Source organism: Schizosaccharomyces pombe, assembly GCF_000002945.2.
Source record: "Schizosaccharomyces pombe strain 972h- genome assembly, chromosome: I".
In the NCBI taxonomy this organism is placed as follows: domain Eukaryota; kingdom Fungi; phylum Ascomycota; class Schizosaccharomycetes; order Schizosaccharomycetales; family Schizosaccharomycetaceae; genus Schizosaccharomyces; species Schizosaccharomyces pombe.
The window spans coordinates 71900-94294 of record NC_003424.3 but is presented as its reverse complement, the minus strand read 5'-3'; the positions used below and the strand labels follow the sequence as shown (position 1 = coordinate 94294).

The following is a 22395-nucleotide window of genomic DNA, read 5'->3' as shown; positions in this document are numbered from 1 at the left end:
CGAAGTACAAAGAAAACCGAAGTTCCCTAAAAAAGAAAGAATTTAATGTTACTATTATTCTAATAGAGCTGTGGTTTAAAATTCCCTCAAACTAAGCCAATAGTGATTACTGAATTTTTCCCACTATATTTATACAGTAGGTCAAAATTGGAGGAATAGTTGAACTATAATTATTTCGTTGGCGTTGTAAAAATCTTGAAGGCGAAAAATTTACTACTACGTATTAGCTTACCAAACCAATAAAGCTAAATCGATCCAGAATAAATAATTATTACTAACAGCCCAAACAGGTCGTTGATGGTTAAGTTGCGGGTGCCGCTTATCTATTTAAAGTTATCCGACATAGCGGATTATTACCGAATAGGATAATACATACTAATAATATATATATACCAGATAAATTTAATCAAAATTTACCGAAAAATGTTGTATACTCACGCTAATATTATTACGGTAAATCCAACACGTGATATACTAATTGATGGAGCAATACTAGTCAAGGATGGTTCTAATACCATCGATGATATAGGAAAAACGGATAGACTAGTTTCAATATATCCAAATGAAAAACATAAATCTTTAGAAGGCCATATAGTGATGCCTGGACTCATATCTCTCCATGTACATCTAGCACAGTCACTTTTGCGTTCTGCAGCCGACGATTTGCCTCTAATTTCTTGGTTATGTGACACTGTTTGGAAGATGCAGGGTAATTTCACCCAAGAAGATGGATACGTTGCTTCGCAATTAACCATTGCGGAAATGTTAAAATCTGGGACCACAACATTCGTTGAGGCACTATTTGCTCAACGGTATGGAATTGAGGGTGCGGTCAAAGCGGTAATAGAATCGGGAATAAGGGGTTGCATAGGAAAAGTGGTAATGGATCAACCAAGGTATGCTACTCAAACTGGAGTTAGCATGCATGAGGGTTTGATTGAAAATTCTAATTCGCTCAACCAAGCAGTTGAAAGCCATAGCAAATTCCATGGGAAAGGAAATGGCCGAGTCGAGATATGGTTCGGAGCACGAACACCTGGTGGTGTTTCTGAAGAGTTGTATCGTAAAATGGTTAAAATTGCCAGAGCAAATAATATTGGAATTACGATGCACTGTGCAGAAGTAAAAGCCGACAGAGAGTTTTTTGCTAGCAAGGAACATACTCCGATGACATACTGCAAAGATCTAGGTCTTTTAGGACCAAAGACTGTTTTAGCACATATGGTTCATCTCGATACTCAAGATTTAGAAATTTTGGAGAAACACGGAAATGGAACTTCTGTGGCTCATTGCCCGGTATCAAATTCCAAACTAGGTAGTGGAATCGCCCCACTAAAAGAAATGCTCGAGAAGTCAATAATAGTTGGGATTGGTTGTGATGGATGTCCTTGTAATAACACTATGGATCTATTGCAAGAAATGAAGATGGCGTCTTTGCTTCCAAAGGCTTTACATGGTGATCCGTCTATAGTTCCCGCTGAGAAAATCGTTGAAATGGCTACAATAAATGGTGCAAAGGCATTGGGAAGAGATGATTTGGGCTCTTTAGAGGTCGGCAAAAAAGCTGACTTCATTTCTTTAGATTTATCTAATAAGCTTTATGCGCAACCTCTTAGAGATCTTGTATCTGCTGTGGTTTATATTGCTACTGGAGCTGATGTTGCGACAGTAGTAATTGATGGAAAACTGATTGTGGAAGATCATGTTTTATTAACGATTGATGAACCAAAATTGATTGATAAGGCTAAAAAGCATGGAAAAAAGCTTCAAGAACGTGCCAAAGTGGATGTGAAAGGCCGCTGGAAAGAAATTTAAGCTTTGATCAACGGATGACAAACTGTAACTATATCCTTCATGTGTAAGCTTTTTACTCAATAAAAATTTTGATTGAAAACAAATGGAACGAACCAAATAATTGTGTAGTTAATTTTCTTTGTAGTTGATAAATAAGTGAATTCTCAAAGTTTTCGTTAAGCTCAAAAAGTTCATTATTTAGCGCAACAAATATCACGTTCAAGTCCTAAAACTTATGATTGTTTTTGCTGTTATCATTTAACTTAAATGAAAAGTAACATTACTGAAGAGTATAATATGATCCCGAGTCTGCTATTCATTATTAAACAGTAATCGTCGCGTCTACCTATTTAACATCCTTTTTTTTATTTTTTGAGCCTTTTAATTTAATTCTGGCGTGTTGAAACATGGTTTTCTTTGTTCTGGTTTCACTTCAACACTGTTAACCATTTCATGATTTTATGGTCACTATCAGATGAGATAATAGCGGTACTTTCAATGCCTTTAACAATATTATTTGGTCAAATAAGATGGTTTAATGGAAGACACTTGAGCAAGTTGACTGTTCCACTTCTGATATGACTTTATAGGGTTAAGATGGAATGGAAATTTTTTTGCACTCATTAGTCTGACTTATAATTTTTAATTTTCAAAAAAAAAAATCCGCGATTGCTAAAGATATTTACAGAATTACTGCGTGCTGACAAATTGCAGCCATTAAAATGTTATAGCGATAACAAGGATGTTCATTTTTGCATGCCAACCGAAAGGACGAATTTGTAACCGGAAAATGAAATACGGAAAATAAAAACTTTTTATTTAACCTCTATCATCAAAATTGTAAAAGGAAAGCCTCGCCTTTATATCCTTTTTGCGGTTGATAGAACTCCGATTTATCTGATCAAATGTCCATTAGTACGCCGGTTCCCAAAAAAAAAATAATAAAAATTTTACCTCCCATGAGAGAAGAGTCAAATTATACAAGCTTCCTTCATATGCAACTTTGAAAATCAGCTGCATGTCGTCTGGTCTTTTAAATTATAAAGCAAAAATTGATATAATACTACAACCTAGGTTGTGTTTGGTGCACGAAAATACAAAGCTCAAATAAAACGGTATGAAAGTTTCATGCTCCTAGTGTGAACAAATAAGGCTCAAATCAAATAAAATTTTGGTTAGTCGAGAATAAATTGCTCGAGAACAAGAAAGTTCAATGAAATTTTCTTAAGGTATATTAGTCAAAGTTGGCAAAGGTGCTTTTGATTATGAAATTTAATAAGAGTTCATAAGCCAGAATTCATAAAAACTAATAAAAAAAATTTGCAGACTCCATCCCAAAAAGACATAGGTTTTCCACAGCAATTAATATACGCTGAAGACTACTAAGGATTTTGAAACTAGAGAGATATGGGTTTTTGGTCATTAAATTTTCTTTTACTAGGATAAAACTGTTTACACTTAGAAAAGCATTTTAAAAAAATAAACACCAAGTTAATGAGAGGAAGGATTGAGACTTCACGGAATTACTACTCCTATATGTGAAGTATTTCGCAACACAACTATTTTTTCCGATTTCATGTGACGTTGGCAATCTGATAATTTAAGACAAAAGTCGACGAAAAGCAAAGATCATCTGATAGCGATATCTATTTTGAAGTGAACATACGATGTAATATGTGACATAAGTATAGTTAATTAGCTTAACAACAGTGCACTGTAGTTTCAAAATTTGCTTGCCAAGGCTTCATGTAACCACATGTTTCAATCCCTTCAGTTACTGATATTTAGCATAATTAATACTTGAGAATTGAGAAATTTTAAAGATGTATGAACAAATAAACTCAGTAAATAAGTAGGAAAACACGCATGTTAAGTTTATTCACTGCTTCAAAAGACTAAATTAAAATTAGCTAAAATCGCTCAAACTATACTCGACTTTATCGGATTAATAAATTAGCTAATCAGTAACCAGGGTTGTCTTGGCATCGGCATATCACTGTACAAAGAAGGAAATTGCGAATAACTACTAACTAAAGTGGAGATCTCATTTGTCAAAGTCTTCAATTCGAGCTTCTTAACCGCGGTGCCGTTTGGAGTTTTGTCAAAATAAGGCAAAAACTTTTCATAATCCGAACCATGATCTGATATGCGATTTAAGGTTAAGCGTCCATAAAAGCATATAAAAGAAGTTGTGCATCCAGCGAAGCAATTGCATATTATTTTGTTTACTATTGAATAATCATGGAAGCAAAAGAAACACATTCTATATCAGATCATGAAGTTGAATTGCAGGATGCAAAGCCGGAGGAGAAAAGCGAAAATGGAAATTTTGTCTTTGAAAAGGCTTTCTCTTCTGACGAGGAAAAAGGATCGGGCTACAATACCAATGAGACATATTCCAAAATGGATAACTCTTTACAGCACAGAGGAGTATCAAAAATTGAGGCTGTGAGAGATTCTATATATCAAAATAAAAGAGGAATGTACTTGGCGTACGCGTTTGGTATAGCAATTCTTGCTTGTTCTTGGGCAAGTGCCATTCAATCTTCAACAACATACAGCTATCAAGTGTATGCAACAGCCTCATTTAACAGGACTTCTATGATTTCAACTTTAGAGATTGCTACTGCGATTATTTCTTCTGTTTGTAAACCAATTCTAGGAAAATTTTCCGATATTACTTCACGACCTATGACTTACACTCTTGTATTACTGTTTTATGTCATTGGATTCATTGTTGTAGCCTCAAGTTCAACTATATCTGCTTATGTTATAGGTTCGGTTTTCATTTCAATCGGCAGCTCAGGGTTAGATTATTTAAATACCCTTGTCGTTGGCGACTTAACGTCCCTCAAATGGCGAGGATTTATGACAGCCTTGCTCAGTACTCCATACATAGCTACTGTTTGGTTCACGGGATTTATTGTTCAGGGTATTATAGATTCTAACTGGAGATGGGGTTATGGGATGTTTGCAATTATTATGCCAGCTGTTATGACTCCTGCGGTTATTATTTTGATGTATCTGGAACGACAAGCTAATAAAGATGAAAACATCAAGAAAATTATTAATTATCAAACTGAGGAAAAGAACAAAAATAAACAATCTAAATGGCAAAAACTCTGGAAAGCTGTCTTGGAAGTTGACCTTTTTGGATTAATATTATTAGGAGTTGGATGGTCAATTTTATTATTGCCATTTTCTTTGACTAGTTATGCTAAGAACGGATGGAAAAATCCAAGCATGATTGCAATGATGGTCGTTGGAGGGGTAATATTAATCGCATACTCTGGTTATGAAATGTTCATTGCTCCTTATCCATCATGTCCTCGCAGAGTCATGAACAGAACGTTTATTACAGCTGTTATTATTGATTTCTTTTATTATTTAGCGGGTTACTTACAATCGATGTACTTTACAACATATACTTGGATTTTATACGATTGGTCTTACAGAGATTGGACATACTTCAACAACACAATGACGATTGCACTTTGTGTTTTTGGAGTATTTGCAGGTGCCATGCACCGGGTTTTTCACAGGTACAAGTATTTGCAAATCATTGGTTTAGTAATCAAAATTGTGGGATACGGCATTTTGATACGACCAAATTTCGCGGCTACAGGAAAAGTAGATTTGGCTTGGTCATTGATTCTAATTGGTATGGGTGGTTCCTTCAGTGTGGTGGGGTCTCAGGTATCATGCCAAGCTTCTGTGCCTCATCAAGACTTAGCTATTGCTTCTTCTTTGTTACCACTTTATACCAATATTGGTGGAGCTATCGGAGCGGCAATCGCGTCTCCAATTTTCTCAAATAAAGTACCAAAGTATCTAAGAGAATACTTGCCATCTTCTATAAATGATACACAAGTTTATAACTTTTACAGCGACTCCTCTCTCATAAGAGAGTATCCCGTTGGCACAGAAATTCGTGATGGAGCCATTAAAGCATATTCCAGAAGCATGTTCTTTTTACTTGTTCCAGCAGTTTCTTTATCGTTTATACCTTTAGCTGCAGCATTTTGGCAAAGTAATTTTTACCTCGGCAATCAACAAAATGCTGTTGAAGGAGATCAAGATCATAAAAAAAAGGGGGACAAAGAAACCACACAAGAGGAAAAAATAATTATTTGATATTTTTAAAAGAAATTTTGTTTTAGTTTAGTTTATTTGGGTTTTTTTGCGTGGCCTTTCTATATAATCCGCACATTATTGTGTTGCTAGTTAATTATCATATTATTCTGAATTTCATTTTTTTGGGAATCCCTTGTGGTTAGTTGGGTAATATATTCATTTCAGCTTGCATATTATAAAATCTCGATATTTTTCTTAATACAAGTATAATATGTGTTATTTACCTCAAATATTTAGCCAAGGAAATAGTATATGCAGCTTCACAAACTTGTGTTCGTACATTAAATTCGAAACGTAAGTAGCCTTAGACACTATTTTGCAGAAAACTCAACAAATAACGTAAACACTGGGGGTTTTATTATCATGCTCTTTTTTTTTTAATGATAGAACGGAAAAATCAATTAATTCGTTTTTTTCATTCCGAGATAATTCAGATCTAAATTGATTTTATAGCAGGAAAACGTTTAGAGTAAAGTTATTTAGAGAAAAAATAGTTAATTGTTAAAAAAAAAAAATATGAAAGTGTGTACTGTTCGTCTTCAATATTTAAAATAAAAGCAACATAATTAGTACTAACGCGAACTGCCTTAAGTAACATAGTAATAAATCTGCCAACAAAAAAAATGTTAAGTAATGGATTGCTGAGTTAGTTTACAGTCACGTCAAAATTTAAAATATAAAAAATAAAATATTTAAAATAATATACATTCTAAGACTTGTACGCCGACTAGAACCAATATATGAAATTTATTCTTTTTCCTCCGATGTAGTGATATACAATACCCGGAAGTAATTGGCTGTGAAATCTGATAAACCTTATTGATTATCTGATGGAACATTACATGCCAATCTAGACGGTACGGAGAATTAGCGGGCAACGCACTACTTAATTATGGCATATCGTGCGCTATGGGATTTCAACTGCTACAAGTATTATTATTTTTTAGAATACTGAGCGTTCATGTTGCATTATTCAAGTACACAGAGCATGTAGAAAAGTCACCATCTGGTTCGGAAAAATTATGAGGAAGTTTTTAGAAACTAATTGAATCTAAAACCTATCTACTTCATTAATATTTGTTTACCCTTCTAGGAAGGTATATATATTTCAAGGAATGAAATGTAATCGAGGTAAATTAATGAAAATTCAATTAGTTTATCAAGTTCTAAAAACTGCACGCCTCGGTTGTAAGCACAGAACTCGAAATGCAGTGTGTTATTGATCGATAAGAGGATAATAATCAATTAGTGAATTGTGATGATTTATGATAGTCTTATGCAAACATAAATTTCTAAGAAAAATCGTTGATTAGAAAGGAAAATTAAATGAGCTAAAAAACAAGGAAAAAATCAGAGGGGTAAAGCAGTAGTTGTAGACCGTTCGTTATATCATCACCGAATGTTTCATTTTGCACCGTTTTTCACTCCCGCCTAGATTTTATGCACAATATCCATCTGATAAGTAAAATCGTAATTAGGTTTCGTCATCAATCTTAGTGGGAACATAAGAAGTTAACAAGGATGCGGCAGTTGTGCATAATGCACACATGGTTTATGGGAATTGGCTAAGTAACTAATTTTAATCGGCAAGAATCTTATCAGTGTTATAAATTTGGAAAGAATAGATTTACATGATTCTGATGTTTATTTTATTTCAAGTTTTAAATTTGAATGATTTTGCGCCTTTTGATGATAAATTTACAAATAGAATACTGCTATCTTAGAATTGCATTACTTTTAAGTTGCATCGCTACTTTTGAAAAATTCGCAATCAAGGTGTAATTTAAAATTGTTCCTCAGAAAGGCTAGGATTATGCGGTTCGTAGTACGGGATGATGCTGGTAGTTAAATGATTTTCGGTTGTCTCGAGCAATTAACTCGATATTTATATATTTTAATAACAATTAATCAATCTAGAATCAATTAGTGAGGGATAGTCTGATGCAGTTATCAAGATAATCAGATAATTTAGCTTAATTCATTGAATTTCCAGTACTATATAAGATGGCACAAAAACAAACTATCTTGGAAAAAATAAAATACGACCAGTTATTTTTTTAAAGCCTAATTGCTTAAAATTAAGTAGCTATGATTTCTTTAAAAATTTATTTTGTGCTGATTTTCTTGTTCTTAAAAGGCATTAACTCTGCATACGTCTCAAATGAGGAAGGAGAGACTGTCGATTTCACATTTTCTGGATTCTACGCGAATTTAACATATCCAAACGAAATTTCTGAATTAAACTACGTTGAAGGAAATTATTTGTCTACGAGAATTGTTCGTTTTAATGGAAGCTTTTATTGTGATACTACTATTTTAAGTGAAACCAACAACGTTACTGGGTCCTGCTACGTTGCGAATTGTGCAAACGATACAGTTTTGGAGATTTGTGACAGCGGAAAGGAAGTTCATTTCACAGACATGAGCGGAACAACTTGGTCAGCAGATACTTTTACTGAAAATTTATACTGGTTCTGTGGTGGTGATGGAAATAAGCCCAATATGACAACGGCGGCTGCAATGAATTCAGATATAGACTCCTACTATGTTTATGGAAATTGGACAATTGATACTGCTGATAGCACCGTAGCAGATTATACTTGCAATTATACACATTTCCAAGAGGCTGGAGATATCGAAAAGGGAGACGTCTATACAGCATCGGCTGATTCTTCTGATTCCTCTTCTGCTTCATCAACAATTTTTAAGCCTTCTTATTTCATTAGTTGTTTATTATCCGTAGGTCTTTACTTGGTTTTAAACTTTTGAAGACTTTGTTCTTTAACAATACCATTATTTACTAGGATAGTTATGGCCAAAGTTAAAAAATGAATAAAAAAAGCCAAAATGATTGAAGGCTTATGACTCTAATTCATTCCATTTTTTGAGTCCTGCTAATACTCTTATCACATGCTTTTATTCTATTTTATTGGCCAATTTATTTAATTAATTTACTTAGTATAAGTCATCAATTTTGTGATTTAAATTACATAAGTTAGACATCTGGAAAATAGAAAACTATTAATATTAAAGTATTATTAAGAGCTATTTTTAATTGCTATTATGATTCGAAAGCGTTTTCTTGTGATTGATTTAGTGGCATGTAACGGCCTAATAAATACTTTTATTCGAATTTTTACTAATAAATTTTTATCAAATGGTACTCTAAATAAGTTTAGTTTTGAGAAAAAAATTCACAAGTGATCGCCCTCCCTTGGGTAGTAAAAAAAAGAGGAGGAGCTCATTCCTTCTACCACTAAAAAGAAAGTATTGTTTTTAACTTTACATAAATCATTGGTAATCTTTTAAACTGCTTTACATCTTAATGGGGCAATGCGGTTTCTTTCTACTTAGAAGGACTTTCTGTAAGTTTTGAATTTCCAATGTATGCATTACTTCTTTGCGCCTTAAAAAATTTTTTTTAACAATATATTAACGACAACGTTATGTAGAGAAAAAATTATTATGAATAGGAAGGATTTTAAAAAAAATACTGGAAATTTGGTATCATTTCGCATCACAGGGATAAATACTAATTGCCATACTTCGAATAACAAACAAATACCTCAAAATTAGAAAATCATAGCAACAATATTTCATTAAACAATACAAAAACAGAAATTTCAAAGCTCTTATTCATTTTTTAAAATTTAGAATATTCGGCCTCATGATAATAAATCTAGAACTGCCTCGCTATCAATATAAAAACAAAATAAATGTAAAGAAATACAGGAACATTTAGAATTTTAATTTTAAAATTTGTTTAGATATACGTAGGGTGTGAATCCTCTGAAAAGCGATCGTTGGAAACAGCGGATCTCCGTGGCTTGACAGCAGACACGACAGATCCTGAAGAAGAACTACTATCGTTATTGTCTTCATCAGCATTTTCAATGAATTCTTCTTCTTGGCCGCGAATACCTTTCGATTTCTCTCTTTCACGCTTTTCTTCTTCTTTACTAAAGTGTATACGATGAGATTCAATTTCTCTTACATATTTGTAAGATTCCCATGGCTTAATGTTGGACATGTATAAGTCATTGACTTCCTCCAAAGTAAGACCTTTAGTTTCTTTAGCCAAAAAGAAAATCATAAATGAACTAAACAAATTAATGCAGGCGTAAATGTAACCAAGCTTGAATCCGATCGCATTGTTAATGAAAGGAGTAAAAAAAGAAATCATGAAATTACCCAGCCAGTTTCCCGATGTGGCTACAGAAGCGCATTTACTGCGATAACGAATGGGAAAAGTTTCACCCACAATTACCCAGCCCATTGGGCCCCAAGAACAGCAGTAAGAGAAAAGAAACAAACAAGAAAACACAATCATTACAGATCCTGCTCTGTGATCACTAGTACCATTCTTATATATGAGCTTTCGATCGCCTACAGCGGCATATATAAAGAAGCATATCGATTGGAAAGCAGCTCCAAAAATTAGTGGGTTACGACGTCCTAAGTTATCAATTGTGTATAAAGCACCAAACGTTGTACCAAAATTAATAGCACCTAAAATAACGGCTGGTAAGAATATATCCGTCATACCAGTTCCCTTGAAAACTTGTGTAGCATAATAGAAATAATAATTGTTACCAATCAACTCTCTGAACAACATGACAAGAAATCCTAAGCAGGTACGGTATCGAATATCCTTACCGAAAATTTCTATCCATCTTGCTTTACCTCCAGCCATTTCTATTTCAATATCACTCTTAATGGTATTAAAATTAGTTTGAATAATTTCACTTTCAGGACTTAGTTCCGCCATATTGCACATAATTCGAAGAGCTTCTTCATCTCGTCCTTTGTAAATAAGATAACGCGGTGATTCAGGCAAAAAGAGTACACCAACCATTAACAGGATTCCCCAAAGCATATTTATGCCAAAAGAAGTTCTCCATGATGCAGTCTTACGCAGTTTATGAGTTCCCATATTGATACAGGCTGCAACTAAAGCAGCACCTGTCGAGAAAATTTGATAGGTTGCAACAACTGCACCACGAATTTGTGGTGGTGCTACTTCAGATTGGTATCCAGGACTCAAGACTGACAAAGCTCCGATACCAACACCAGCAAGGATTTTACCAACCAATACTTGAATCCAAGAAGGGACTGCTGTGACTAAAAGAAGCTCTGCAATAATATATACCCCGCTGAAAAAGCAAATAGAGTATTTCTTACCAATTCTTTCGGTAAACGGCGAAGAAAGCATAGCACCAAATAAACAGCCAGCATTGATTGTACCAGTCAACAAAGCTTGTCTCCATGCTGAGTAACTGTAGGAATTTGAAATGGGATTGTAACGATCAGCAAAACGAGATTGAAAATCTCGCATGCCCAAGATGCCGCTAATGGAACCAGTATCGGCGCCTTGCAACCATCCGGACATTGAGATAAACACCACGAGAATTGATGTAATAAACCTATTCATATTTAACGAATTCAAAGATCAGGAGAATATTAGCAAAAAAGGATGAAAAAGAGTGTCCTCAAAATCAAAATAAGTAAAAGACGATACAAACAAGGAAATTTTAATGGAGAATTTAAAGAAAGAAAGAAAAAACTCCACGGATTTTTTAAAAAACGTAAAAACGAAACGAATGAATAAATACGAGAGAATTAAGTATAATGCAAATGAAAGCAACAAAGGGAAAATTAGGCAAATGTCAAGTAAAAGCAACCCTAAAAGTGGGCAAGAATTCGAAATCAGCCAAGGACTTTTTTAAATAGAATACGACACAAACGAAAATTTTGTAAAGCAGAAAAATGGGAGATTACAATAACAATAAGAAATGTGTTAAAAAGTTCGTTAAGAACTTTATTAAACTAAAAGACCGCAAGGGGTTTTTTCTTAACACACCAATAAATTGAATGAACGCAAGCACAGAGTAAACAGTTAATGGTTTAGATTGAGAGAATAAAGGAAGAGAAATTGTCCTTAATATACTATTCCATTTTGAAACATGTTTCTTGGATGGCTGACGTAGAATTGACTTGGAAGTATATGAAACCGTAAATTATTTACTTCTCCACATTTCATTCAACTTATAAACTTTGCCCCACCCAGTATCAGCTATTCGAAACTTTAAGAGGTAAATCCACTAAGCAACTCATTTTGCTAAAACGTTGAAAGACCCGTTTTTACTGTTGGTTAATATAAGGTTTAACGCAAAAAGGCTGGCAAGCGCACTTTCAAACGGTAAATGGGTTTAGAGTTCACATCTCTCAACTACCTCAAAGAGTTTCTCCGCACTTCTTTCAAAATGCTTTTCGGCCCCGAACCTGTAATCCGTTTAACATTGGCTGTCGAGAGCATGACAAGCATGATGACGAAAGGTACCCCTCAGCTGTTAAACTTTAAATGATGTAGTAAAAATAACTATGATTGGGCGTTTTTGATGTTAAAACTCGAGACTGAAGTTTAAAAGCTCTAGAAAACCATAAATTAAAGGCTCTAAATTTGCGATTCAAAAGGAGTGGAGAACAGAAAACTGGGTTAGCAAGGCCGACGGTGAATAAAGTTTTAAAAAGTTAATACTAAAAGTGGAGATGTAAATAAATGTGGAGAAAATCAGTAAACGAGTAAGGAAAAGCAAGAAATGAGTAACAAACTAAAATGGTAGTTCAATCGCTTAGAAGTTACCTTGCCAAACTTCCAATTTAGGGTGCATTATTTTGCTGCTGTTAAGCCTGTTTGCTACTTTCTGTTACACATTTTACCTATGGTCTTCACGTTAAAATTTTTGTCGTTTTCATTTATATGTTTAACCCATATGATATTGGCTTAGACAAATGATTTGTTCTTTAGTAAGTTTAATTACCACTTTTTATTTTGATATCGTTAATATTCGTAATCCGAAAGTGAACAAGTAAACCGTAATGCTTATTTATCACTTTCTATTCCACAAGATCGGTCTACAAAGGAATGATCTAATATTAGGTTACTGTATTTAAGTTGAATCGGCATTTTAGTTTTTAAAAGTAAATAAAGCGCAGAATGTATATCAACTCTTAAAGCATGCTTTAAAAAATATGCTTCGAGCTGACTAATCGTAACTGTTACTAAGCTTCTGACACTTTGATATTTTTAAAGAAAATGGAAGCAATTATTCAAACTTCCTATTAATATGTAAAGTCTCTTACTTTTTTTTTCATTGTTTAAGTTAAATCAAATTAGAACTAAAGTTGACTCAAAGCTTTTTTTCTTCTGAAAAATAACAAGAAAATTCCAATCACGAACCTATTTATCCCGTAGCTTAAAAATATCTTAAAGAAGGGATGCTGTTTGGAAGCCACTCATTGGAACCGTTTGCTATTCATACTTGCATTTGCTTCGTGATAAAGCGCTACCTTCTGCGAGTATAGTGAAATAGTGGTGAATGTATTACCTTACTCTTATTTTTGTTTACAAACTATTATTTTAATAGAAAACATAAAAAGAGCTATTGAAGGGATACTCAGATTTTCACGAAAACGAATAAAAAATACGATTTCCAATTAACGCGAAAGAAAAAGGCTTTGAAAAGAAATATTTATTTTGGTTAAAGGTGCAAATTTAGAAGTATATTTTTTTTCAAGTTGGATCATTCATGAACTTCCGCAACTCGTAACTTGTTAACAACAATTCCTTTTTTTGGAAAAAACAGGCAAGGAACGCTCGATTGAAGCTAATAGCCAAACGACATTCAAGCTGATTGTCTGGTTTAAAGTCTGCAAAGTCTATATTAATACAGATATTCAAATATCCAAGCATTTAATTTATTGAGAATTTTTGATTAGTACATGATTTAATAGTTATTACACATGAATCGCACTCCTTAACATTTTAACTGTACACAAGATTAAACATATTGTTAGTTTTCCTGCTACCGCATTTATTTATTTTCTTCACATTTTACTGCGAATAGTGTATAAGTTAAATCTAACTCGTCGTGTGTTCCGAGGGAAACAAATGGCTTTTGGATGCTTACTTTCTTTTCTATTTTACGATGTTAGTTTACAGAATTACGTTAACTCAATCTTCTCCTCTACGTTGTTGCTGAAAAATCCTTTGCATGTAACTTATTTTAGAAATCATAACAGAAATATTACCGTCTCTTTTTCAGCAAACTTATCAATATTACTCCCAAAAAGCAAATGTCTCTATCGTACTGACATTAAGTACTCTGCTTTGTTGAGCGGTTTAGGTTGATGGCATGATAATAATAGAGAAATGTAACTGAGTCACAATTTTTCGTATATAATATTTCTAGAGTAGTAATTTATAAAAAAACATAAAGTAGCAAATAAAGCTTATAGCTATCATAATTCAACAAAATATGCTTGAGTAGTAATTTATGATTCTTCAAGATCTTTTCATTATAGTCAAATAAGTCTCACAATTTTTATAGGGCTATTTTAACGCAATAAATAGTTAACTTAAAATTTTTTTAGCATTTACTTCCAAAGCTCTTGTTCTTTCTTTCTTTTGTATCACTTAACCGTAACTTTTTTGTCGCTTTGGTAAACGTTAGAATACTAGTAAAGATCTGCCAACTAATCCGTATAGTTAACTAACCGACTGTTTACACGGATAATTAAAGATGTGGATTAAAAAGGTTATAAATAAACCTACAAATGATCCTCGTTTCTTAAGTTAGCTTATAACCTATATGAGTGACGGTTCACTTTTAGACTTCTTATAACTATAATTATAAAATTGCTACTCATATATATATATATGTATTTGTAGATCACACGTAAACAAATGAATGTCTCCTTCAAGAGATTAATACTTTCAGCGCTTGGCGAGTAGCTAGTACATCTCAGAGATAAAATTCACCACCTGTTTGATATGAAGAGAATAATCATTCATTTAAATAAATCAAATACTACGTATAGTGAGCATATTGTAGTATCGAAACTAAGATATGAAAAGCAGTGTGAAAACAACATATGAATAAATAAGGATAATGTAACAAAAGAAAATGAATTTAAGCACGTAAAAGGATTAAAGCCACTGACAGAAAATGAACTGGAAAAAAAATTATAAAGTTAGACTTATATAAAGAGAAAATGTAATAAATTGAAGGTGGCGATAATGATATGTACGTTAAAAAAATATCTAAAAAAGTTGTAAATGGAACCAATACTCCGACCTATGGAACATTCAATGTCACTAGTAAGTTGTTTAGAAAAATATTAATAAAATAAAGTGTAAATATATTTTATATAATACATAGTAGTAAATTCAATTTGAAAATAAACACGTGTAATAACATTAATAAAAAAATATACATTCTCAAAATAAGGTGACCTAAAACAAAAATTAATTAAATTGGAATGAGCGCACATATAAAAAGGTAGAGCTTGCAATGACAAAAAAATTTTTTCTGATTTGGTTTTAACATGAATAATATTTTTTTTTGCACGTATAATGGAAATAGTTGTAATGCAGCGCGTTTATAATATGTATTGATAATAATATAGGGAAACAGTATTGAAAGTTAATTAAAAATGATAATAATAATAATAATGGTTTCTAATGATGACTGTAGCAAATTACATGGAAAAAATAAAGAAACTCGTTTGCAACAATTCATCGTATTTGTATATAACAATTTCTAGGACATATCAAAGACTATTGATGAAGCTGGATGATGAAAAAAAAAGGAGTGGCTGAATTTTATGAAAAGAATACTGGAAGGCTCTAATTCAAGTTCATTATTAAGTTTTTAAATAGCAGTAGGATAGTCGAGTGGGTGGTTACACCGTTTATAAGATAAAAGGTGGGAACGATGATGTGTGAAAACAAAGTCATCTAAAAACGACAAGGTACATTGGGACATGATGACATTTATTTGAAATTTTACAGTAAAGTTCATCATTGTTAAAAAAAATACAGTTTCGGACTCATGAATTCTGTATTAAAAGTATGGTTGTCATTCGGCATCATTACATTAATTTATATTACGCTACAAGTCATGCGTTGGGATAACAAATAGAACCTGTTTATACATACATAATCACAAGATCCTATTTGTTTAATGAATATATCGGTTGATAATGGATGTCAAGAAAACTACAAACAGGGTTCAATTGAACATTGCTCATCAGTTTCGGTTATAAGCTATTAAATGAAAGATTGCATGTCACTTACATATAAAAACATCCTTTTAACTCCTGTTATCTGCATTTCGCAATGTTGTAAGACGACTAGTCTGAGCTCACTGGCGCAGTTTAACGAAGCTTTAAATCCGATCGGAAATTGTAACTGAAATTTGTACATCTAGCGCTCCTGGAGATAACCGACTTATTCCCAGCCGAATCTTGTGTCAATACTGTTCAAATTATCGATATCAACATTGTAAATTTAAATTGGTATCCTTTCGATCCAAATTGTAGGAATTAAATCATTATAAGTTACACCAATTAAGAGATTCCGACACTTTCCCACATGTTATTGCTTTTATACATTTGCTGTTTATTTCTGAAGTTTATTTTAGCTAATGTTGATTTAACTTTCGTCGAGTATGCTAAGCTGCCTTCTAAATATGCTGAATTACTTGCTAATGCAACTAATCAGCAAGGAGTGATGCTATTTAGTACAGGGGATATACGAATTGGAGCTTACAATTATCTGGTCAATAACGTTACAGAAATAAATAATGATACTGATGCTTATCTATGTCAACTGCTAACCGGTCAGTATACCACTGACTGTTATATATTCGATACCAATAGCGATGACAAGCCCGAAACTTTCAACTCATCAATTCACCTATTAAACAGCGACTTGGATCCCAAATAGACACCAAACAGCGTAGCTGGAAACTTTAGTCCTAAATTAATAAATCGCTAAATCATATACCGAGAGTCAAGGTAAAACTGACGTTTATCAGCTTTGGTTTTTTATTAATTTTCCTAATCTGCCTAATCAGCAAATCGATAAAATAAAACATCATTAGCGGTAGATCCCAACAAAACCCAAGTCATATCGAATAGAAAATGCAATAAGTCTACGAGATTTCTGTTCGCATTTCCCTCAAATAAGGAAGTTTACTGGCAAATAAACGTTATTTAAGGAACTGAAAAAGCTTTGATTTGGGCATCATGCGTACCATATATAAACCATTTCCGTACGGGTTCTATAGAATTCAAAAAATAGGTAAATCAATTTCAAAAATAATCACATAGATGAAATATATACGTTTATTGCATGATTTTACCATTCTGCCGATCTGTATCATTCAATATTATTTGAAAAAACTTCTCACCATTTTTAAACAAGCAAAATTTCAAAAAGGTATATATGTTTTGAGGTCAGAATCTTTGATCGTCACTGCTAAAGCTGAATGGACAAATAATCCTGAGAAACGAACGATTGGAAACTATATTAGTAAACTATATTATAAATAAATAAATAATACAAACCAACTAAGATATTATCTCTCAAGTCGTGATCGCAATAACGAAATATTGCGGGAGTCGAATCATTTTCAAAATCATCCCTGAGTTGTACGCGATCATCACAACTGCGCAAACAACCCTTTTATCATTGAACAATAGACTTACCACATCCTTTCAGAAAAACCTCAATTCACAGAAGATATTTATTTGAATAACAATGGGTATTCAGAAAGGAAAGTTGCAAAATAAGAAGCGCTGTTACTTCAGCATTTAGAATACTTATAATAAGTGCCCCACAAGAGCGGGACGGGTATCCTGGGTGACTTTTAATGACATATTAACCTTCTTGTATACCGAGAACCAACATTCAAGCTTACTCGCTAATAAAAAACGATGCAGTTCGCTAATTAATAAATATTTGAAAAAAGCTAACCACAACAGATTGACACTTATATTTATTTAGTATCTTCTTGGTTGGTATTTCAATTAATCATGTTTTAAAAATCATTTTTAGGAGTACATGATTAAAATTAAATGCTTTCGTTATACATTTAAACTGATAATGTCACATACTTGAACTCTGACGATTTTAGGTTCCCCTTATTCATTAAGAAATGCATATTCCGTATCATTAGCCTACCTGAGTTTTTATTCCGCTTTGCTAAAACGGAAGGGAATAGTATATCGACAATCACTAAATAGGTTTTTGTGTGTGGCTTTGCAATTTCTTTTGATCAACACAAATAGTTCCAAAGAAGAATTTTTTCAAACGTATGTTGAAACGATTTTTATCGCTTCCTTCTTCTTTATTTAGATCTTCAGTTTCACATCACTGATTCAAGTACAAATGATAATTTTATTGGCCTACAAATTGTAGCAGGTATCCCTGAAGGGAAAGTGCTCGTTAGCGCAATATTTTTATATTACCGATTTAGATAAGAAACTGAATATATAAAAAGCAGCATGATCCCATGTGTATAGCATAAAAACTCGAATAATTGCTGATCTTTTATACTATTTGCGCATCGATATTGTCAAAAGATTATATAATTTTGTATTGCCTTCATCATGTCGGACTTCAATTTACGGAGATATTATACAAGCAATCAATTGCTAAAGTTCTCTAATGAATATCCCAAAAGCATGACCGAAATAAAAAAAGGGGAATTAAAAGGATACGACATATTTACTTCGAGCACTATCAACATGGTGGTAGGAAATTTACTAAGGGACGTCCAAAATCGAATTGATCAAGCGGATCAAATAGAAAAACGAAGTTGAGACTTTTTCGACTCTTAAAAAACATTTATTAATGTGGACTTGCAAAACCACAAGTACTGAAATTATTATTTTTCAAATCGCGAGTACTTTAACAGTTACAAGCTTTTAAATTTTATACGCACATAATATTTAAGGAAGGCATTTTTCATAACGATGTTAACGAGAGACAAAATGATAAACCTCAACAACGTTATTGTTAGAAACTTAATACGTTGAAAGGAACTGAGCTTAATTACTACTTAAGTTACGCTCTTATGGGCCGTACAGTCAAGATATGCAAAACTCGTCGCTGATAATTTATAGCCTCCAACAATCTTGCATCAAAATTGTGCTTGAAACCAATCACTACTTACGAGAGTCTTGGTTGAGAATTACTGTTCAATTTTCAAGTTATATTTTGGATTTTTAAGCAATTAAGTTCCAAAATCATAATTTGTTGGACGCTTTTTTATTTTTTAGTGTGACCCCCTTGAGATAATGATTGAGCAATTTTTATATCTGAATTATGATGGGGTTAATGCTCTGATACGAAACTAAAAAAATGAAACGTATTAATGACAAAAGTTGCAAATGATATAATTTTATTTATTTTTACTGAAGGCTATTTAAGCTCATGGTATTTGAAAAAACTTACGTTTGTTGCACACATATGCGGCAAAGTTATTACCAGAATTTAATCATTGAACAGCTGGTTTTTTACTATCAATATTTTAAAAATATGGAATTCTGCAAATTTTATTTTATAAAATGCTCTACGACAAACCAGGATGGTTCAGCTGATAAATTTTTATCACTCATTTTGCAGCGGCTAGCATGACAGGAGATTTATTTTACTCAGCGTAATGTATAGAACTTGCAATAAGAACGTCGAGCATTTCTAGCTTAATTGATAACAAAAATGTATTTCAAAGACTGAAAATGTGGAAAATAATGGGTGGTTAAAAGTTGATTGAATGTCTTTAAACCTATAACCTTTCATCCAAACGAGTAATATACGCTTGAGGAATAATACCGGTGTTTAGTATTTATCATACCTTTCTGGCAATTAATTTGTCATCAACTGATATCTAATATTTGCGGAAGTCTTGACGGGATTGCTTTCATTTCAGTTTAACATATAAAAGTTATGATGTCAGCTTGTATTAATACATTTTGACTACACAGATATATTTCTGGAAAATCATCCTAATTACAACAAAAAAAAAAAGTTGATTCGGAAATCTTAATTTTTTTTTGCAAATTGGACTATTCAGTAGATGAATAATTTGTAAATCTAATTTGTTTGACATACTTGACGTATATAAGTGATAATTCTTAAGCAAGTAAATTTGTTTCGCGCAAAAATTGATACTATGCGTGTGTGCTATTTTTTTAAAGAAAATCGTTTATATAAGTTGAATATTCAAATAGTTCGTGCTACACAGTATGTTCTCTGTTTGAGATATTCTTAGAACTACGGTAAGTGTTTTTGCTATTATATTTCAAAATGCAAGTAATACAAGTAGCAACTTGTTATGGATATTCTCAAATATGAATTATGCTGTACCTACCAATGAAATAGATTATAACTAAACGAGATTCAAATTGCGTTCTTTCTAATAGCACTTAATGATGGGTATTTATGCACATAAACGCAGTTATCCGGAAGTATGCATAGAAGGATTTAACTAGTTTCTAAGATATGACATCGAGTGATACGCGACGGAAAGTAGCATAATGCACTAGTATATGTCAGCAATACTAACATTGAGGATCACTATATGTCACATGTCCTAATTACACATCGTACCATATAGATGATACGATATTGAGATAGATCTTATTGATAATCAGTCAATTATTTGCAATATTATAAATAGAATTATAACTGAACCTGATTCTATAGTTCAGTAATTAGCTATAAGGTGACCGATACTACTGGACTTCTTATAATAATAATAAACATTTATTTATACATACCGCTATTTCGTAGATCACATGAGATACTCTTTGCAATTCAATGTGTCGTTTAAAAATATATCAAACTGCACGTAGCTGACAACTTAGTGAAGAGAAAATGAATTCTATCAGTAATGTATTGCTAAACGAGTCAAAATTGTAAATTGGGAAATTTTGTTCTTAATTTTGTATTATTTTGTTTAAAATTGATTTTAGTAATTGAATTAAAGTAAGCGTCAACGAAATTTGTAAACTCTTGGATTTATAATTACAAAATTTTAAGCACAACAAAGAAAATGTTCTTTACACTTATTTAATTATACTTGTTTTACGTGTTTCTCTCTTGCTATGAAATTAAAAATATTTATTTTCACGATCGTTATTTATTTTATTTTATTTTTGTCTAGCAGTAATATGCCAATCCATTGTTATTATACCAACTAGTTTGAATTTGGTCCGAATGCAATGAACATATATGCATTTATCGGACTTTAAACCTTATCTACTCAGCAGGTTTGAAGAAATATTTATAGGTGTTTAATACAGGGCTGTAAATGATTAATTATCGTAAACTTTACAATATGATACGAGAAATAAAACGGAAAATTTTATTTTTTAACCTTTTCCGTTAAGTTCCTTTGATCTTTTAGTTTGCTATGTTTTTAAAAGTCACTTATATTTTATTCACATTTACATATCATTACTTTTGTTTATCTTCTGAGAAATTTTTTTTGTTTAGAACTCAGAAATTACTGTATCTTGAAACATAAAAATTGGATTGGCTTTTTGATTGTAAATAAAATATACGAAATCGTTAGGACGAAGTGGAACAAAACTATAAAATTTTCAAAATAAAAAAACCTAAGAGAATTATTAATACACATCATCAATTCAGAGTCACTCGCACCACAACAAAAGTGTACAGAGAAATAATATTTTACTCTTTTCTGATATGAGATACCAAAATGGAATTGTTAAAATGTTGCACTTAATTTTCTTGTTAGTATTAAATGAAGAGATTTCAGTTACAAAAAAGAAATTGCGGAAATAAGTGTCATTTTGGCCTAATGGAAGGAGATGCTCCAAAATTCGGTGAAACAACTATTCAGCCGATGCTTAAGCAAAAGTCAAAAATCGCTTACTAATTCCTGTAGAATTAATACTTACAATGTTGAACTGGTGCAACATCAGCGATCAGAAGACCAACTTCAAAAGCAAAACACATAAAAAAGGTTCACGAATTTACAAAAATAATGATCGCCATGAATAGAAAAAGATTTCTATTTGTCATTATTGTCATATTAAAATACATAAAGGTGTATATTGGAAAGTTTCCTACTTTCTTAAGATAAGTTTCTTTAAGAAATTTCAAACTTGAGATGCTTTCAGTTTTTAATTTGCTCAATTTGGCTGTCCAGTAATCTGATTCAACAGAAATAAACTATGATAAAAATAAAATCGATAAGTTTTTCTTTATAAATCATATATTCATGATTAGATAATTCAAGCAAATCTCTCGCGTTTAAATACTTCATTTTGAATCGGATGTAAATATTTCAAAAGTGTTGTATTTAGATTATAATGCAAATTTTTCGCGTTTTTCGGAATCTATTGACAAATGAATGTGAGCAAATTATAATATTTTAAAATTCGATTTTGACATCTCTCCTTCTGAACAAAATGTCCTTTTTCTAATGTTCAAATACAAATATCCGGTGCTGAACTTCATAAAATCGGTAAAGTAATTTACGTAGTAAACTTCTCACAATTTTACTTATTGATACGTCTAGAGATTTGCGTATATCAAAGAAAAAAGATACCAAACAACATTTAAAGCACTATATCGTAAAAATCTAGAAC

The 22395-nt window shown here is 32.2% G+C and overlaps 6 protein-coding genes and 13 long non-coding RNA genes across 19 annotated transcripts, besides 3 other annotated features; 12 read left to right on the top strand and 7 right to left on the bottom strand.

The window, feature by feature from the left end:
- Positions 1-256: 256 nt before the first annotated feature.
- Positions 257-3346, bottom strand: SPOM_SPNCRNA.605. Its single transcript, NR_150966.1, has one exon. It is a non-coding gene; the product is annotated as a non-coding RNA (long non-coding RNA).
- hhy1 (hydrolase) lies at positions 416-1908 on the top strand. The gene has a single exon (NM_001018193.3). The coding sequence runs from the start codon at positions 424-426 to the stop codon at positions 1813-1815; it is 1392 nt and encodes a 463-aa protein (NP_592793.1). The 5' UTR covers positions 416-423; the 3' UTR covers positions 1816-1908.
- Positions 2280-2541, top strand: SPOM_SPNCRNA.2043. Its single transcript, NR_191410.1, has one exon. It is a non-coding gene; the product is annotated as a non-coding RNA (long non-coding RNA).
- On the bottom strand, positions 2542-3427 carry SPOM_SPNCRNA.139. The gene has a single exon (NR_150268.1). It is a non-coding gene; the product is annotated as a non-coding RNA (long non-coding RNA).
- Positions 2542-3614, top strand: SPOM_SPNCRNA.604. The gene has a single exon (NR_150965.1). It is a non-coding gene; the product is annotated as a non-coding RNA (long non-coding RNA).
- On the top strand, positions 3615-3953 carry SPOM_SPNCRNA.2042. The gene has a single exon (NR_191409.1). It is a non-coding gene; the product is annotated as a non-coding RNA (long non-coding RNA).
- Positions 3954-4005: 52 nt separating this feature from the next.
- On the top strand, positions 4006-6094 carry str3 (siderophore-Fe(3+) transporter Str3). Its single transcript, NM_001018192.3, has one exon. It carries the CDS (start codon positions 4036-4038, stop codon positions 5926-5928), a length of 1893 nt encoding a protein of 630 aa, NP_592792.1. The 5' UTR covers positions 4006-4035; the 3' UTR covers positions 5929-6094.
- Positions 4514-4777, bottom strand: SPOM_SPNCRNA.2041. Its single transcript, NR_191408.1, has one exon. It is a non-coding gene; the product is annotated as a non-coding RNA (long non-coding RNA).
- Positions 6095-8016: 1922 nt separating the features above from the next.
- Positions 8017-8729, top strand: shu1 (the record flags this gene model as incomplete). Its single annotated transcript, NM_001018191.3, has 1 exon — positions 8017-8729. One exon carries the CDS (start codon positions 8017-8019, stop codon positions 8695-8697), a length of 681 nt encoding a protein of 226 aa, NP_592791.1. The 3' UTR covers positions 8698-8729.
- SPOM_SPNCRNA.2040 lies at positions 8276-8499 on the bottom strand. Its single transcript, NR_191407.1, has one exon. It is a non-coding gene; the product is annotated as a non-coding RNA (long non-coding RNA).
- Positions 8730-9508: 779 nt separating the features above from the next.
- Positions 9509-11359, bottom strand: ght3 (plasma membrane gluconate:proton symporter Ght3; the record flags this gene model as incomplete). Its single annotated transcript, NM_001018190.3, has 1 exon — positions 9509-11359. One exon carries the CDS (start codon positions 11357-11359, stop codon positions 9692-9694), a length of 1668 nt encoding a protein of 555 aa, NP_592790.1. The 3' UTR covers positions 9509-9691.
- On the top strand, positions 10096-10464 carry SPOM_SPNCRNA.2039. The gene has a single exon (NR_191406.1). It is a non-coding gene; the product is annotated as a non-coding RNA (long non-coding RNA).
- A 590-nt stretch (positions 11360-11949) lies between the features above and the next one.
- On the top strand, positions 11950-12827 carry SPOM_SPNCRNA.603. The gene has a single exon (NR_150964.1). It is a non-coding gene; the product is annotated as a non-coding RNA (long non-coding RNA).
- Positions 12828-14526: 1699 nt separating this feature from the next.
- Positions 14527-14615: an LONG TERMINAL REPEAT.
- A 1748-nt stretch (positions 14616-16363) lies between these two features.
- SPOM_SPAPJ695.01C (uncharacterized protein) lies at positions 16364-16815 on the top strand (the record flags this gene model as incomplete). The annotated part of the gene is made up of 1 exon (NM_001018189.3): positions 16364-16815. One exon carries the CDS (start codon positions 16364-16366, stop codon positions 16715-16717), a length of 354 nt encoding a protein of 117 aa, NP_592789.1. The 3' UTR covers positions 16718-16815.
- On the bottom strand, positions 16617-17298 carry SPOM_SPNCRNA.2038. Its single transcript, NR_191405.1, has one exon. It is a non-coding gene; the product is annotated as a non-coding RNA (long non-coding RNA).
- Positions 17299-17868: 570 nt separating this feature from the next.
- Positions 17869-18148, bottom strand: SPOM_SPNCRNA.2037. Its single transcript, NR_191404.1, has one exon. It is a non-coding gene; the product is annotated as a non-coding RNA (long non-coding RNA).
- A 236-nt stretch (positions 18149-18384) lies between these two features.
- SPOM_SPAPJ695.02 (uncharacterized protein) lies at positions 18385-19843 on the top strand (the record flags this gene model as incomplete). Its single annotated transcript, NM_001355961.2, has 1 exon — positions 18385-19843. One exon carries the CDS (start codon positions 18385-18387, stop codon positions 18595-18597), a length of 213 nt encoding a protein of 70 aa, NP_001343098.1. The 3' UTR covers positions 18598-19843.
- A 169-nt stretch (positions 19844-20012) lies between these two features.
- Positions 20013-20350: an LONG TERMINAL REPEAT.
- Positions 20318-20586: an LONG TERMINAL REPEAT.
- A 970-nt stretch (positions 20587-21556) lies between these two features.
- SPOM_SPNCRNA.2036 lies at positions 21557-21774 on the top strand. Its single transcript, NR_191403.1, has one exon. It is a non-coding gene; the product is annotated as a non-coding RNA (long non-coding RNA).
- A 140-nt stretch (positions 21775-21914) lies between these two features.
- prl37 lies at positions 21915-22313 on the top strand. The gene has a single exon (NR_150767.1). It is a non-coding gene; the product is annotated as a non-coding RNA, poly(A)-bearing (long non-coding RNA).
- The last annotated feature ends 82 nt before the right edge of the window (positions 22314-22395 follow it).